We start from the raw sequence: 17,390 nt of genomic DNA on the forward strand, positions 1-17,390 counted from the left end.
TATTTAATGTAATTTATTTTTCCCCTTGGACTCCAATGATATTCTGGGGAGACGATTTTTTTGGATAGTGTAGAAATGCAGTGGCAATTTTCTAACAGAAAAAAAAATCCAATCTTGCATAAAATGAACATCCAGTAGGAAAGCAAATGCATGAACCCAGGAAGGTCCAACATGCGGATAGATGCCTGAAGACGGTGAATGTAGAGCCATTTAACCATACACCATACTGAGTCACTAAAGGATATTGTAGATCATGACTCACAAACCCATGTCAATGGCTGATTTTCATACCTTCCCAGGAAATTGATGCAGCACCTCAGTCACTCCTGAGGTGTTTTTCCAGTGTCTCCAAGACAGACTATTCCTTTTGCTGAGTTTTACACCTCTATAAACCCACTGTTTGCAGTGGAGCTCCTCCTTTCCATGCCCATGAGGAAAGGAGGGTAGAGCCATATTTAAGATCTGGTGGGTGAATTCAGTGCAGACATGACACAACAGTGGGCGTAAGCACATGTTTAAAGTTAAGCTCTTGCTTAAACTGCCTTGAGGTTGGTTTGTATTTAAGTAGTTCTTGAAAATTAATATCATATGCTTCTGTGTTCAACAGATTTGAGGCCTACTGCAAGTTATTTTACAGATTATGTGTAAAAAGGTCTGTAGGTACCGAAATAACTGTTGATTTTCAGTTAAAAAGTCCTTTTTTTTTGCTGTCACTGCTACGGTTAATTTACATGACCCTGACTGTAATGTTATTTCCAATCTATCAAAAGCCTTAAGCAGCGACATCATGATACAAAGTAGATAAAACCAGAACTCATGTCCTTACTTTATAACATGTCCTTCATGTCATTCATCTCAGAAATTAACTGTTTACTTCCCTGCTAATGTCCTTTGCAAAAAGCAATCTGTAAAACTGGACAGCACAGCTTGAAAACCATGAGAGGTTGGCCCGGTTCAACACCTCCCGCTCTTCACTGATGGAAACCAGGCATTAATTCACTCAACCTCCATGAAATCACATTCAGATGTAGGTTAAATAAGACTGCAGGCATGCTTTGAAGTGTGTGAATAGTCACAAGTTTCAAACTGCGTACATGGATAAGGCTTTGCTGGATCATGTCTTTAAACCAGCACAGGCAAGAGGAGGATTTGTGCTAATTCTGTCAGTTGGGAGGTTGTAACTTTTGGAGAACTACTGATCTTTTCAAATCACCACAACAGTCAGAGATTAGACTGTTATGACTACATCTGTCTGCATTAGCTTCAAGTATCCATGCAAGGAGAAGATGCTGTTCTACCTAACAGCCTATGTGAGGTCTTAAGCTCCTTTATTTCCACTTGCGGACGTTTATTCCATAAACAATCCCTATTGATTTAGATGTCCTGGAGAAATGTAAGGGCTTTCAGCAGGAAGTCAGGCAATTGGTGTATTTGAGGTAGGAGGATTAACATTCTGTACTGTTTACTGCACTTAGATTAATTCTTGGCTGGGACATTTTCCCCTCTTCAACACAGGCCCACACGGAGACCGCTCTCTTTGATATGCCAGTCCAAATCCAGAGTTAAGCCTGTTCAAAGCAATGATTTCAAACAAACCTTTCATCACTTCTTCGCCCAGATCATATTTAAGGAAATAATAAAATTACAGTGTATTAAGCCTGAGAAATATTCTTAATCCCTCTTTGGTTTTACCCTCATAATGAGCCTTAGCTTTTCCTTTCACATGTACTAAATAATTTGGGAAAATAGCTAGGCCACTGAAATTGCCAACCCTGGTTCCTTAATGATTAGGATTGTGTTTGTATAACTGGAATGATACTACTTGTAAAGTTTCCTTCCTTACCAAAACCCCATGGAACATTTTAGCTTGAAATCATGGCACAGAATGGTGATGTTAATCCAAATGCACAACTCCAAATGTAACAGAAAGCCTAAAGGCTCTTCTATTTCCGATACCTGAGGTTTTGCCCACTGACAAGGTTTGTGGAAGTAACCAGACGTTTACATCACACATGACTATTCAGTAAAGGCGAGCCAATAAAAAAACTACTCTAAGATGATGCATTCAGGAAAAGAAATCCATGTAAAATAGTTTGTTTTCTAAACCAGACAAGTTTTTTCTAGATGCCCTTTTGAAAGACAAATACAAATGTACTGCAGCGTGTGCAATAATCTTAAGCTAATTTTAAATACCTTTGGGGGGGTTTTATAGAATTTGACTTTTTTTAAGCAAAATGTACAAAATCCACCGGAATTCTGTAGAACGGTTATGTTGATAGAACTTTTTATATTTTTGTAGAAATCTATAGAGAAATTGTTAAAAGTCTGCGTAGCATCTTGGGAACAGAAGCAGCTCTTATCTACAAGTTTCTTTACATAAACCTGGAGCCAAACCTACTGTATTACAGCGTGTATAGCCTAGTTTCAGAGCGTGCATCCAGGTCGCATTTAGAAGTAAGCAGCTAAACTCAAGTTCTACAATATTGCAGTGCTATTACTGTTGGAGAACTGTACCCACACAAAACATCCGCCCCCAAAACTCAGCCCCTATCGATGGTAAAGTAGTCGCATGGCTATCCAATTCATTCAAGCACACCAGCACTTTATTACTGTGGATTTACTGTATACAGGTGGGAGGAGGATATTCTGCTATTGCCAGTCTGATACATAGGGAAAAAGAGATTGCAGATGTGTCTGGAAAGATGGGAATTCCATTCTTGCAGGCCCTGGCACACAGAACTGATTTTTCATAGCTTGGTTACAGGACATTTATACTGTAGATATTTTGGAGGAGGGCAAGGAAAACACTGTTTTTGACTTCTATGGATTGCACTCAGCACAAGGTGTATTCGAGGAGAAAAGAAAACGAAAACAAAAGCATTACCACTGTAAATTAGGCTATGCCCCAGGCTCCCCTTTTCTGCCCCTTTGGCTATAATAACCCATGTACACTATAACACAAGGTGACTAGAGTAGGCACAGTACCATTGCAATGTCCGTAACAACCTAGTATATATGATAGAACTTTGTATTTAATAGTTAATATATTGTTATACTGTATCAGGTATATAGGCCAAAACGAGGTCTTTTGGTCAGGGCAACAAAAGGTGGTATTCATGGGGAAAATTGGGTTAAAACGTTCCTTTTTAAAAAAAAAAAGAGAGAGAAAAAAGAAAAAAGACAAAAAAATGAGTGTAAATCTTTACAAATGACAAAAACAAATGTGTCCTATTAAAAGCTTTTGAAAAGAAAACAACCGTGCACTTCCCTTTGTTGTTGTTGATGATGATAATCTGTATCATTCAGAGCGGTCACATCCCTGGTCATGTTTTAATTGCGAACAGTTGGGGTAGGTATTGTATAGCAGCGGCGGACGGGAAGTTGAAAGGAAGATTGTGAAATGTCGGCCCTTTGTGAAGCAATTTGGTTTGACACCGCAAGGGAATCTGGCCTGGGATGTGCTGTTTTACCAGCAAGACCATCAGCTCCGCGTCTGCATGTTGTATTGCACTGGCAAAGGGCGGCTCGGCAAGTCGCTTAACAAGGCTGCAGAGGTCCAGAGGAGAGGAAGGAGTCAGGGTAAGGGGCGCGTTTGATCTGACCATTAGCACATGTTACTATGAAGAGGATGATGCTGGGCTTTTCCACATTCACAGCTTCAGGATTTCCAGCCTGAAGCACAGCAGCTTCTTCTCCACCACTTCTGCAGGCGTTTAGTTCCTTGTAAAGCAGGAGTTGGTGGGGATGGCACAGCTCCAGGAGCTGCAGACTGTGTGCTCCAAGGCAGTATGGGTGAGGACCCCAAATGCTGCTTAGGTACCACCTGAAACATTCCATAGAATGGTTTGGGTTGGAAGGGAACTTAAAGCTCATCCAGTTCCGACCCCTGCCATGGGCAGGGACACCTTCCACTAGAGCAGGCTGCTTCAAGCCCCTGTGTCCAACTGGCCTTGAACACTGCCAGGGATGGGGCAGCCACAGCTTCTCTGGGCACCCTGTGCCAGCGCCTCAGCACCCTCTTCAGCGGTCTTTAGTGGGTAAGATTTCCTAACGTGGAGTGTCCTCTCCCTTGGGGAGCGGCCATTGGAAGGAGTTGGGCTCTCTGCAGCCTTCTCACTTCGCAGTGAATGACCTGATGATTGCTCTGCAGCAGGAGGAACCCTAACCTGACATCCAGAGCAATTGTTTGGAGGGTACTTTGATAAAGGCTTTATCATAGTCATTTCTGAGTAGAAAACAGCAGGAACATAGCTAGCCCTTAAATAGGGAGAAAATATGGATCTATGCAAAATCCCATGCAAATCCTCACAGTGCAGGACTCCAGGGGTGAGCTCTGTAACATATCTGTGCTATCTGGGCTGCAGGGTCAACCCCACCAGGCTGCAACCACTGCATTGCCTTCTCACCCCTCCAAGGCTGGAGGATCCACTTGTCATTAAGATAAGCTGAGCCAAGAAAGCAGAGCAATTCACAGCTTCAAGCACTTCACACCTCTCTGCACACAGAGGAGTTTAACCTGTGCTAACTCCTTATCAGGAATGTCAAATCCCTTTATTGCCAGAGCTGTGTTCCGCAGGACCTTGTTTCTTTGCTCTCTGTTGTAAGTGTTCCTGTTTGAAGCTCTTTTTGCTGTGGTTTGTAGAAGGATCCCACCCAGGCTGGCTGCTTGCTGGTATGCTCTCAAATTGCCAGAGCCTGGGCATGGCACTTTGTTACTCCGGTAAATTACTTGGATGCTGCATGAAACTGGGTTGTTTTCTATGTAATTACAGCTGCAACTAGGGAAATAGCCCCTCAGATTTAATCTGTTTCTGGCTTAGTTGAGACATTCGGGTGAATTTGGCTAACTGTCCTGCTTCTGGAGAGCAGTGTCCCATCTGGAAAGCCGTGTGCACAGCGCATCCCCCCCGCTGGAGCTCTGCAAAACCCTGCAAGGAGCTGCATGAGAACAAACAGGAAAGGCCTGTTTGTGCCTTTCGTACTGTGGATGTTCCAGAGGTACAAACTGAGACCCACCACCAAGGCTCAGATGCGACCTGTGCTAGAATCCTCCCTAAAATAAGGTAGGAAAAGGCAATTTAAAGCAATGCACCTGGCTCCCTCCTCTTCCCTTCTAGGGGGTGAGGAGCCCTCAGGTTAAAGGGTTAAAGCCCGTGCAGTTTGGAGGGACAGAGGCCTGAACTGACCGCTCAGGGGTGGGCAGCCCACGGCCGGGGTCGGGTGCGCCCGTCCGCGGCGCTGTGCTACCATCTAGTGGGCTGGGGTAAGGAGCCGGTCTGGGACATCCCGTTACCGGGAGCGGGATTCCCGGCTCCAGGGAAGGGGCGAGAAGGATCCTGCGGAAGAGAGAAGGAAAAGGGAGGTTTTTGCTTCTGCGGGGATTTTCAGCCACTGAGTTTATATCATGGAATCACAGAATCCCAGGCTGGAAGGGACCTCGAGGATCATCTGGTCCAACCTTTCTAGGCACAGCATGACCTAAATTAGGTGTCCCGGCAGCCTGCCCAGCTGAATCCTGAAAGTGTGCAGGGCTGGGGAACCCATCACTTCCCTGGGGAGATTAGTCCAGTGGCTGGTTGTTTTCATTGGGAAAAATATTCCTTTTGCCTCCAGCTGGAATCTCCCCCGGTGTGCCCATCACCTCTTGTCTTTCCCATGTGACTCCTTGGAAAAAGGAGTCTCCATCTTTTTTTGTAGCCACCCTTTAAATAATGAAACATGGTGATAAGGTCTCCTTGAACCTTTTCTCTAGGCTGAGCAAACCCAGTTCTATCTGCCCTTCCTCACATGGTTTACCAGTCATTGGATCATCTTTGTGTCCCTTCTCTGGACCTTTTCCAATATGAGTATATACATGATATATACACAATAGGGATGAAGACTGAACCCCGTATTCCAGATGTGACCCAAAAAGCACTGAGTGGGACAATGACATCTTTATCTCTGCTGGTGATACCTTTATGAACAATCCCTTCCTGCAGTAGGGGGAGGAGAGGGATTTCTCCCAGATTCAGGAGCACCCTGCCAGCATTGCTGCGTGCTCATGGGTGCTGCTGGAAGCCAGGGTGCTGCACATGCCCTTGGCATCACCTTTCCCCATCCGCATGGCTCAAGCTTGTGTCAAGCTCTGGGAGGTAACAGCCCATCCAGGGGCAGTCCCAGGGCTGCCCCGCACCTCGGAGGCTGTGGCAGCACCCAAGAGGTTTGTTTGTTGCTGCACATGTTTATGCCTGCTTTTAAGCTTGTGTAAAGCATGCAACCTGGCACATACTCCTCCCTGTGCGTGCCAATCCCTGCCAGTCCCGTGTGGGCTGTGCACTCACATAGCAGCTATGATAATCTACAACCGTGGAGCTCGAATGGGGCGCTTAACCTCTGCTTGGAGAGAATCAAGCAGGTCTTGTGCCGTCTTGGGTGGCATGTGGTGAGCTGCTCAGAGGTTCAGGGTTTGCCTGGGCGCAGGCCGAGAGCTTGTCACTAGATGGCAATGCCATGAAGTGATTTAGCTGGGATATTTGTGTGCCTTAGTTCAGGGTGCACCTGAGGTCCCCCATAACCTGCTGTTTCTGTTTGGTTTGGCCCGGTCTTCGGTGTCATCAGCAAAAGCCATTGTCCCACTGGCATTTGAGGGTGATTGAACTTTAAGGTGGTTTTTACACGTTGCATTCAATGCTTTGGATATATTTACAACACGCTGTATAATCCTGCAACATCCTCTGGCATTTTCTATTATTGCTTGAGTCACTGGATGCTATAATTGTCAGGCCTTCAAAGGTCCTGGATAGATTATCTTTCCATATCTATTTAATGCTCTAAATAATGCAACCAAAGACCCCTGCAGCTCCAGCTGGGAAATGAAAAGGTTGGTTAAACCACTTAATAACTTACTGTGCTAACAATTATTTTACGGAAACAGAAAGTGGAATCCAGCTGTTTTGGGGGAAATCGGGAAGTAGTTAATATTGGAGTCACTCAACAAGGAAAAATAATACTGCAATGGGCAGCATGTGCCGTGCTGACACCTGCAAAGGCAGAGCAGAACCACTCTGCTGGGTGCCACCAGCTCGGCATGGCCAAGGGCTCGTGACCAATCCACGTTCATTGCACCAAAGCAGGACCTGGTGCTTGGATTCCTGCAGCCACTGAATTGTGTGTGCTGGGTTTGTGGTGAAACCCGGAAAGGCTTCAGGCCATTAAAACCAGGAGGGGTTTGTGGGGTGGCTGGGTTGGCAGGGGGACAGGATAAACTGTGGCAGCTGTGTCAGAGCCTAAAGTAGGGTACTGCAGATCTTGGCTCAAGAAGGGGCAAGTGCCACGTGCTGCTTGTGTGTGGCTGTTTGTCCATCACTCCAAGTTCCTTCTGTGGCTTCCATCCACATTTGCAGACACTTGGGAGTTATCAGGTCAGAGTCAGACACCCAGTGTGTTTAGAGTCAGTTCTGGACCTGCTCCAGGATCACTTTGGGGTGACCTGGGCAGTTTTCATCATGTCTAGGTTCTGCTCATGGCTCTTGGCATGAAATGTAGGAGCCCTTGTGTATAGGGGGAAGGTGGTATTAAACGCAGTCATACATACACCATCTTCTGCTTTTACAAAGCCTTGGTGCACAGGCTGGACCAAGGTGGACCCACCTCACCCCACAGGCAACAGAATGACTGTTACAGTGCAGCTTTAGGCCAAATTCACTGTGCTCCCAACCTCCCTACGCTGCCTTTCCAGCCAGGGGAATCTTGCCTTCCACTCCTTGCCTACAAAGCCTTGTAGCTGATGCATACCCAAAACCTGAGCTGTGAGTAAAAACTGGGACTGCAAATTCCCAGCCCACTCCCTCCTCTGTTTCATCATGGGACTTCTAAACTGCTCATTGAGCTTTCCAGAAACGAGGAAATGGAAGTTAAATCCTTTCTTGCAAGAAGAGATGCACGCTATATGCAACACCATTGACTGTCGAAGAAGAAACACCAAGTCTGTTGCTACTCGTGCAGTGTTGACTTCAAACAGAGTTTGTTACAAGTCCACATCTTGCATGTGTTAAAACAAGGCGTCCTCCCCTTTCTTATAAGGTAAATGTATAGGGACTTGATGTAAATGCTACTTTGGCAGCCTCTTTTTCTTGCCATCTGTAAAATGTGACACCTCTGTGGGTCTTGGAAAGAAAGCTGAGCGTCTGTGGTTCCAAGCAGAGAAAGTAAGTGATATTTATAGTCGCTAACCATAAAACTGTGACTTCAGAGCTGCACATGCTCAGGCTGTCCCCAGCCCTCAACTCTCAATGTCCTTCTTTATACGGATTTCAGGAGGAATCAGTCACACTTCATTTTGCTTTCAGTGCTCTGCAAACCAGCAATGAGGTGCAATGTGAAGAGAAGCGGGCCTCATACCTGGCCCTGTGCTTACATAAACAGCTTCTCTCTCACGTTTCGTCCTGTCCTGCCCCTGCCAATCGCTCTGGTTGATAGCTAACCTGCTGCTGCCTGGCCCTGGGTGTGCCTTGAAGGTGCTTCCTGATTGCTCTGACTTGACTTGCTCTATGCGTTAGCAGGTGAAAAGTCCTTTACTGGGCGCTGGCATGGAAAAGAGGATTGGAAAACGTTAATGAACGAACCAATATCAGGTCTTGCCACTCCCAGGGATAAATGTTTGGTGAATTTATGGCCTCCCTCTCTGACAGTGACACCAAAGGGGCCATTTCATTTTCCTGCATAGCCAGCCTGCTTTTGGGGGAACATCACAGGAGTAATGACACGTTCTAGGTACTTCTGTCTTCCACCATCAAAAGGAAGCAAGACCAAAGTGAGTTGCCTGAGACAGTGCTTCAGGCTTTGCTTTGCACCAGGTTCAGCAGAATCCTTTACCATGGCCCTTCCCAGGAGCTTTTAAGCTTCCCCCATCTTGTCTGACTGAGATTTTAATATTTCCTTAATTCCTGCCTTTGATTTTCCCTTCACTGCTCACCTGCTCTGCCAGACAGCACCTGCAACTCAGTAATTATACTGCAACGTCAGTGCAAGTCAGCAGGGTCTGCTCTAAGGCCCAGGCTGGCTGCCTGGTGGCTGTCCCGGGGTATGCAAAGGCAACCCATTTGGCACCCACTCATCAGTAGCAGCCCTATGTAATGGCATGAGCTCCTTCTGAAGGCAGGATTCCCACCACGGATTAGGAGCATGAAGCAAGAGGCAGAATCATTTAGGACCTGCTACTTTAGGGTCTTGAGCAATACCCTAATACAGGACTTCCTTCTATGGAAGTGGAGCAATTCCATTGAAGTCAATAATTTAATCAGGGATAGATTCACACTGCTCTTGTCAATGGAGCTGTGCAGTACGCTGATAAAATAAACCTCTCCCCTCCTGTACACACAGCCTATGGCAGCTGTTTGCGAGGTGCCTCTGTACCTGTGACATCTTATGTCAGAGCTGGTCTTAATTTTGGGCATGTTCTCAAGCTCCACCATGTTCTGCTCCTCGGTGCAAGAAACACAGGGGTACATGTTCATGTGTCAAAAGAGAGCAAAATCTCAGCACTTCTCTTGGAGCAACACGTTGGAGGAGAGAAGGTTTAAAAAACCATAAAGGAGTAATTTCCTATTAAGGAGTTACAATATAATAATATACATTAAGGAGCTATTCCTGCCTTTTCTTAAAGCTTTTATTGTGATGCAATTCATTCCACGGAACAAAAGTTTCAATGTAAGACTTGCAAAGACAGCCCACAATATCCTTAGTTGTTCTCTTTCACCCCGTTGGCTAAGGCTCCCCTAGTATTTCCTTGAGAGGATTGCAATGTCATTGTGCTGATCAGCCTGAGATTTCACATCTTGTAGGCAATCACCCGACAGCCTTGTCTCGGGCAAGATCTTCTCTTCCCACCCTAATAACTGCCTCCCTTTGGCCAGATTACAGTAAATGTCTAAACCAACTTCTCAGCATTGTTTGTGGGAAGCACATGGCTTCCTCTGATAGTGCTCTGAGTGGGTATCACCCATAGAGTCCCTGTGGTCTTTGTTAGAGCTTCATAAAAGCAGGGTATTTTCTTCTTTGGGATTACATAGTTTTGGGACACAGCAATACGGTGCTTCTAGTCTCCCTTTCCCTTTCTGGTGAGTATTTTGACAACACCCTTCTGCCTGATGGTTCCTCACCTTCCAGAAAGGAAGGAAACTCAAACCCTCGTAATACTTAAGTAGATTTGTGCCAAGTGTGGTGCTTTGCATAAGATGATGTTATTGAACCAGATGCTACAGCGAGTGAGCAGACAAACAGCAGGTGCTGGAACGTCAATAATGCTGTAGGGGAAGTCCTGGCCAAGAGGAAAGCAAACAGTGCTTCTGCATCATGGGTTGGGGAAATACAGATTGTGTCCAAGGTGCTGCACTACAAACACTGTTAGTTACACATATATGTGAAATATATTGAATGGAAGATCTCGGAAGCAGATCCACGCCACTAGTTTAACCCTGTCCGCAGCAGAAGCAATCAGTGTCTGTGAATCAGTGAAGCAAGAGGCTGCAGACGGAAGGGTGAGGGATGTGGTGCTTATTTAAGTCCTCCTGAGCCAACAATGCTCTAAAGGGGAGACAACAAGTGTCTCCAAGATGTTAACATTAGTCTGAGCGGCGTGGATGGACCGTTACGGTCAGCCCCAAACCCCATGAGATGCCCTAGCTCCACACAGCCGCTCTGGGTGGCTTTCACTTGCCATGTGGGTACCACCAGTGCCCCCCCTGCAAGAGCAGGGGTCTGGTTATCCCAGCAAGTCACACCGAACAGGGGAAATGCTCTCCTGGGGGCTTGGTCCTCCCATAGGGAGGTCACATTGGAAAGCAATGCCCGGTTCCGGCGGCGGAGGGAATGCAGCATCCCCGCTTCCCGCCGCAGCCCTCGGACCTCCGCACGGCCCGAGGGGTCCTCGCTTACGGTGGCGCGGTCCCGGCCGGCGCCTCCCGGCTGAGGGGGCGAGGGCAGCGGGGCGGTGGCGCTGGCGCCTCCCGCCGCCGCCGGCGAGGGTGGGACGGGGCGCGTCGGGGCCGCTGCTCCCCGCCCCCGGCCCGCCCAGGAGGGAAGGAGCCGGCTTCTTCCCCCGGCTGGTGCCTGGCGTGGGCCTGGAGGAGGCTCCGCGCCGCGGACATGGAGGCTTTCTGCGGGTCCCGCTTCTGGGTAAGCAGCGCGGCCGCCGCCTCTGCCTCTTTCCTTCCGTCCCCTCTTCCTGCCCCGCGGGGAAAGTTGGATGGGGACGCGCCCGCGGAGGGGCCGGGAAGCACGGACCGGCCCCCTCGGCTCCGGCTGCGGGAAGCGCTGGGTCGGAGGGGCCGGAGCGGGCAGGGAGAGGTCGGTCCTGCGGCTTCGGAGGGGCTGAGCTGGTGCCGGGTCCCCGCGGCAGCCGTCCCGAGAGCAGCCGGTGCGGTGGTTGTTCCGGTAGCCGGCTTAGGAGCAGGACCCGCAGCGCCTCTCTTGTTCAGCTCAACATCCCCAGGCTGGAGCCAAGACCCCGCAGCTCCTGCCTTATCGCAGGAGAAGCGGTGTTTCCCCAGCTCTCCTAGCAGGGGTAGTCCACCTCTGACCCTGTTAACACCTTCCTAGGGGTCCTGTTTTAGCCATTGCCTTCTTGTGAGGGTCCTGTTTTAGCGTTGCTGCTGCTCCTCAGGACTACTGTGATGAGTGGGAATGCTCCCTGCCCAGTGCTTTGTTGCTGCTAAAGAGTGATGGGTTCGCAGCAGCCAAGGTGGCCACAAGCCTTGGAGGATTGCAGTGACTTGTGTTAGTATTTGGAGCCGACACCCTTCTGGAAAGGCTGATTGCAGCACACACTGGGGTTGTAGAAGTTTGGTAATAGCTGCTGCAGTCTGCTCTGATAGTGAAGTGTGTAAATGCTGTAACAAGTACTCGGGGCGGTATTTCCCCAAGATGCAGTGTGCTGCGTTCCTCTCTTTGGTGTGTGAAGCCATGGGTTGAAGTTGGAACTGCCCTCTAAGAAATCACAGTCTTTACATCTCTCACACTGATTTAGCCCAAGGGAGACTTTTTTTCCCCCCCCAAGAAAGATAAGCAAGAATGAAAAGGAATGTCTGAAGCTGAATCACTCTAGAAGCTATTAAAGACTAACACAAGCAATTGGCTGTGAGGACTTGATGCCCAGCTCCATCTTCAGGTAATTAATTGTCTTTCAAAAACTGGTCCAACATTACTTTTCAAAAGAGGACTTGGACTCCTGAGCCCCTTGGTTACACTTCTTTGTTCAGTTCCAGTTTTCGTTTCTGAGCTCTCTGCATGCTCTCTGCTACAACAGCTGGCAGATAAGCTTGCTCGAACAAGTATTTTCACCTTCTATTTCTACTATAAACACTTACAGAACAAGAACAAGCACAAACAGCTCAACACTGCTCACTGGTTTGTTGTCTGCCTCAAGAAGCGTGTCTTAGCTTCTCAGGGGAGGCGTGGAGTGCAGCTACTCTTTGTAGCCAAAGCTTTTGATAACAGTTTATCGATACATTGATATGGATTGTTCAGGCAGTTTTGCTGGTTTTGAGTAGGAGATAAACTCAACATCCTGTATTTCATGCAGTACAGTTACATCCAAGCACTATTATTCCCTTCGTGGTGCTGTGTGTGGTGTCTGCTATACTCAGGTAGTGCATCCAGGTTTTGATATTGGCAAACGTATTGGAAACTAAATTTGTGGGAAGTGATTTAAAGGTAACCCAGGGAAGAGACTTTCATTACTACCACTTTGCTTACAGTGTAAATGATGAAGGGATCTAAATGTGTTCAACAAAGCATAAATAGTAATTTAAAAATACACCTTCAGCCTTGCTCCAAGCCATAGTTCAGATGTGATTAATGGCGGTTGAACTGAAACATGGTAGTTTGGGTTGGCAGAGGAACTTGTTTTCTGAGTCTGTGAAGTCCATAATAAAGGACATGGAGCTGTTGGAACAAGCCCAGAGGAGGGCTACGAGGATGATCAGGGGACTGGAACACCTCCTGTATGAAGACAGGCTGAGAAAGTTGGGGCTGTTCAGCCTGGAGAAGAGAAGGCTGCGTGGAGACCTCATAGCAGCCTTCCAGTATCTGAAGGGGGGCTATAGGGATGCTGGAGAGGGACTCTTCATTAGGGACTGTAGTGACAGGACAAGGGGTAACGGGTTCAAACTTAAACAGGGGAAGTTTAGGTTGGATATAAGGAGGAAATTCTTTACAGTGAGGGTGCTGAGGCACTGGAATGGGTTGCCCAGGGAGGTTGTGAATGCTCCATCCCTGGGGGTGTTCAAGGCCAGATTGGACGGAGCCTTGGGTGACATGGTTTAGTGTGAGGTGTCTCTGCACATGGCAGGGGGGCTGGAACTGGATGATCTTAAGGTCCTTTCCAACCCAGACCAGTCTGGGATTCTAAGGAAGATGTCAGGTATGTGTTACAAGGCTCTCCAGAAACTTGGTGATTTTTTTTGTGTAATTATCACATACTTCTACTTAAACGTATTACCAAGGAATAAAAGGAGACTGATTTCAAAGAGCCCAGTAGTGTTCCTTAAATAAATGGGTAAGCTTAGTAATAAAGGTAGACCTGTTCTGTTACTTCAGAATGATCCACAGTTGTTTAGAGTCAAAACCACCTTCCATCTGTGTAGTTACTTGAAGAAATGGTACTCAATAACTGTGTGAAATGGAACATGTGTCCTGGGGACCAGCAGCTTGAGCTCAGTGACCAAGAGTCTTACACCCTATTTTTGGTTGGTTTCAGTGGTATTTTCTCTGTTAACAGGAGTGTGATTACACTTAACTGATTCAATGAGAGATTTCAAGTAATGACCATGTAGATGACAATTGCCTTGAAGTGATTTGCCATGCAAATGTGCTGTTCCATAAGAAAACACAGGTAGACGCTTCTTTTTGACATATGCATATTTCCCATGAGGGAAACCCATAAGGTTTCTCATGCTGCTGTACACTTGAAGAAGGAAGAACAAGGTGAAAGGCAGTCACTTACCTGTGCGCACAAACTAATGGTGTTCAACTTTGCAGCTCAGATCAAGAACTTGATAAAATGGGAACCAACATTCATATTCACCTTTTCATAGCTGATGAGCTTAGACTCCTTCCCTGTTCTTTGGCAAAGAAAGCCTAGGTATTTCTGGAAGCTGAATGACATAGGTGTCAGTTTTAAAGCTGTTTAGAGTGAAAGGAAATGTGCTGCTCCAATTTAAACAGTTCTTTGTTTTGGAGTTCAGATCAACTACAATTCTTTTCTGCTAAAGGGAGGCCCGAATCAAAACAAAGCAGTTCGGAATTAGCTCAGGAAAACGTTTACATTGAAATATATCAACTTTAACAGATGAGTGATTTAGCTTGGATTTTTTGGGCTTATCAGAAGTGGGAAGGTTTCAACTTTTCACCCTGATGCAGGGTGGGGAATTTTGTTGGAAATGTCAACAGGTTTGGTTTTTTTGTGTTTGTGCAGAGGCAAAATCATTTCCTGTTCAGCCCATTTTAGAAATAAGAAATTAAAGCTGTAGGTCACATTAGAAATCTATAGAAGCTTTTGGCTTCAAGCTACTGCATTAGCTGTTGGATGTGGAATCAGTAAATCACTACTAAAATATAGGGTATTTATATATAAGAGAGGAACAGCCAGAGCATTTTCCAAATGCACTATGAGCCATCTCTTTGTGAACAATCTCTTAATCTGAACACTTAAAAACTATCTATTTCAATTGAGAATTTGAAGCTAATTGTTCCTGTCTAAATGCGTTTAGGGAGCTGAATGTGAAAGTGCATACCCACACAAGGTGGGTGTGTTATTTACTATTGCCCATAATTACCTCCTATTTATTGTGTCAGGTATCTACTATGTGATAGAAAGTGTGCTAGAGAGGCGTGCCAATTAATGTAACCCACAATCTCTGTTCTTGAGATGAGATACTGGTGAATTATCACTTGTTTGGTGCTTACGTCCTCCACTGTAGTAACACATGAGCAGTTCCTCCGAGAGGAGAGCAAAGTGATTTCCTAGGGAGTGTTTGCTGTAGAAGTGTTCTGACTTAGTGATGAAACAGCATGAGCTTGGAACGCCAAATTCTACCCTAGTGTAAAGGCGTGTTGTCTTTCTTGGTTACTGTTGGGATGATGGCTCATAAGCACCTTGGACTTATATATTGGCCATATATTCCTATATATTCCTTGGCCATATATTCCTATATATGCTGCCTAAGCTTAAGCAGCAGCTTGTGTTTTTGGTGGTGGTTTGGGGTTTTTTTTAACAGCATATATAGGAAATGGGAAGACAAGTGATAGAGCACTTCAAAGGGGAGACCACAACTTCAGTTCTGGATGTGATCCAGGCTTGTTCCTTTTGATCCTGCTTAGCAGACAGAGCTCCCTTGCCTTGCTTACCCTGGGTCTTGGTGTCCTGACAGATGTCCTTTTTTTTCCTGTCCTATGTAGAGTCCTGGCTCCTTCTTCATCCAGAGTCTGTTGAGTAATTCAACAGGAAGTTGCAGCAACTCTCAAAAGTAAACAATACCTCAGTCTTGTCTTTGAGGCAGCCTCATACAGGCACCCCTTTAACCTTTAGGTTTGTGAATATTCCTTCACCTTGAGTCATTCAATGATATTTTGGTATATTTGGACTAAAAGTCATGCTGCTCTTTGGAAATGCAACTTCCTGCTCTATTGGCTCAAAGAGCCACCAGTTTCCCCTCTGCATAGTTTCCCTTTTTGCTTTGTCATGCTTAGGTTTTTTGTAGTTCAAGATGACCTAGGATAGCTTTAGTAAGGAAGAACTGTTTCTTTCAAGGAAGATGATAAATGAACTTCTTGTAGCATGTACAAGTTTACATTAAAAACCACAGAACTTACATGATTTGGCCCTGAATGAATAATAAACCACTGGATTTCAGTTAATCCATTATATTTTCAATTAAATTAGTTCCAGCAGAAGAATAACATAGGGAAAGGTGGTAGCAGGTCATTGCAAAGGCGGGATTCTGCAGTAGGATGGTATGGTCCAGACTGGCTGTTCTTTATATAGTAGCTTCACCTTCTGCCATACTGTGATAAACACAGAATGTTCAATGTTTATAGATATTTAAACATGATGCAGATCTCCACATCATCTTTGTCAATTGCATCCAGCTTCAGATAACCAAGTCCCACTCGTGTAAGTCTCTTCACAAATGGTCATGTTGCATATCTATGTTCTTATTGTAGGTAGGAGATCAAAACAGGTAACTCTAATGGTCTCTTCATACATTAGACCTATGAAGTTATGCTCTCTCAAAGGGTAGCTGTGTTGGTAACATCCTGAACATAAAGGCAATTAAGTATTCAAGCTCAAATCCTCCAGGATTTTAAGATTCTTGAATTGAGTTGAATGGAAGCTGCTGCTAAAGGATTTGGGCCTCAGATTCTCAATGTCAAGAGCAGTATAAATACTTAATCATTACATTTGGAGTATTATCCAGAACCTGTTATCATTCATCTGCGTGTAAATGGCATAACAGACTACTTGAATCTGTTTGGAAAAGACAAAATATGGATTGGAGAGTTGTGAGCAAGACTTAATACCAGTGCAGTCTGCCAACAGCAAGGATTTATGGAGCCCTTCAGTGGCAGTGTCAATTAATGAAGCTCATGAAAAGGACATTCATTTCAGTAGGATATGTGAATGGGATTGTTCATGCTGTTCAAAGAAACAGTCATTGCCATTTCCTTCCAACCAGCACACTGATGGGTCAAAGGAACAGTAAAGTCCTTGGTGCAGGAGAATGGGGGCAGCTGATAAAATGGTCACTGCCGGTGTGGCCAAATCCTGTCTGGAATTCTGGAATTGGAGGAAAAAGGATTTAGGATTAGGAAAAAAGTGCCCAAGGGGAGAAGAAGAATCTCTTTTTTTTGCCCAGGTGCACTGTGGCTTTATGAGAGATGCTTCACGAGCATCTTCTGGACACAGAAGCCTCCTTGTCCCTCCCTTCCATGTGCTTCCTTGGAGTGGGACAGTGAAACTTGAGGATGCTGTGAAATGCAACAGGGGGTATGGAGGCAAGATCCCAACTTGCTTTAATGGAGGTTTAAAGCCTCCTTTAAAGGAGACTTCTCTGCAGCAAAACTCATTTATGTATATTCTTCAACTTTCAACACAACTGTTCCTCCCTGGACATGGCTCTGACCATTTTAGCTTAAGTGACGTAGCTGGTAGATGTGGTATCTGGGACTTGTGAACACTGTAAATGTTGCTTTCTGAAAAGAAATAATACCTGAAGTAAATGCAGAGTGCCATGAGGAGCTCTTTAAGATGGACTCATGAGAATAGAAAACGTTTGAGATAGGCCTGCCCTACCTGGTAGGCAAATTGCTGTGTCACCCGAGGTACAATCCTTTCCTTTCTCCGTGTGTAA

The 17,390-nt window shown here is 45.9% G+C and overlaps 1 protein-coding gene and 1 long non-coding RNA gene across 4 annotated transcripts in view; both read left to right on the forward strand.

The window, feature by feature from the left end:
* The first annotated feature begins 4,579 nt into the window (after nucleotides 1-4,579).
* On the forward strand, nucleotides 4,580-5,961 carry LOC130604095 (uncharacterized). 2 transcript variants are annotated; one of them, XR_008973370.1, is made up of 3 exons: nucleotides 4,580-4,720; nucleotides 4,821-4,998; nucleotides 5,873-5,961. It is a non-coding gene; the product is annotated as an uncharacterized LOC130604095 (long non-coding RNA). The 2 variants fall into 2 exon arrangements; XR_008973369.1 differs by lacking the exon at nucleotides 5,873-5,961 and adding an exon at nucleotides 5,753-5,840.
* Nucleotides 5,962-11,025: 5,064 nt separating this feature from the next.
* Nucleotides 11,026-17,390, forward strand: part of ABCC3 (ATP binding cassette subfamily C member 3) — a 50,133-nt gene continuing 43,768 nt past the window's right edge. For both annotated transcript variants that reach the window (XM_057418367.1, XM_057418369.1), the window contains exon 1: nucleotides 11,026-11,157. In XM_057418367.1, the coding sequence (XP_057274350.1) occupies nucleotides 11,128-11,157 (30 nt within the window). In that variant the 5' untranslated portion in view covers nucleotides 11,026-11,127. The remainder of the gene's footprint in view (nucleotides 11,158-17,390) is intronic.

The sequence above is a fragment of the Pezoporus wallicus genome, unplaced genomic scaffold (genome assembly GCF_028554395.1).
Source record: "Pezoporus wallicus isolate ANWC-B61680 ecotype Strahan unplaced genomic scaffold, APGP_CSIRO_Pwel_v1 contig_3710, whole genome shotgun sequence".
NCBI lineage: Eukaryota > Metazoa > Chordata > Aves > Psittaciformes > Psittacidae > Pezoporus > Pezoporus wallicus.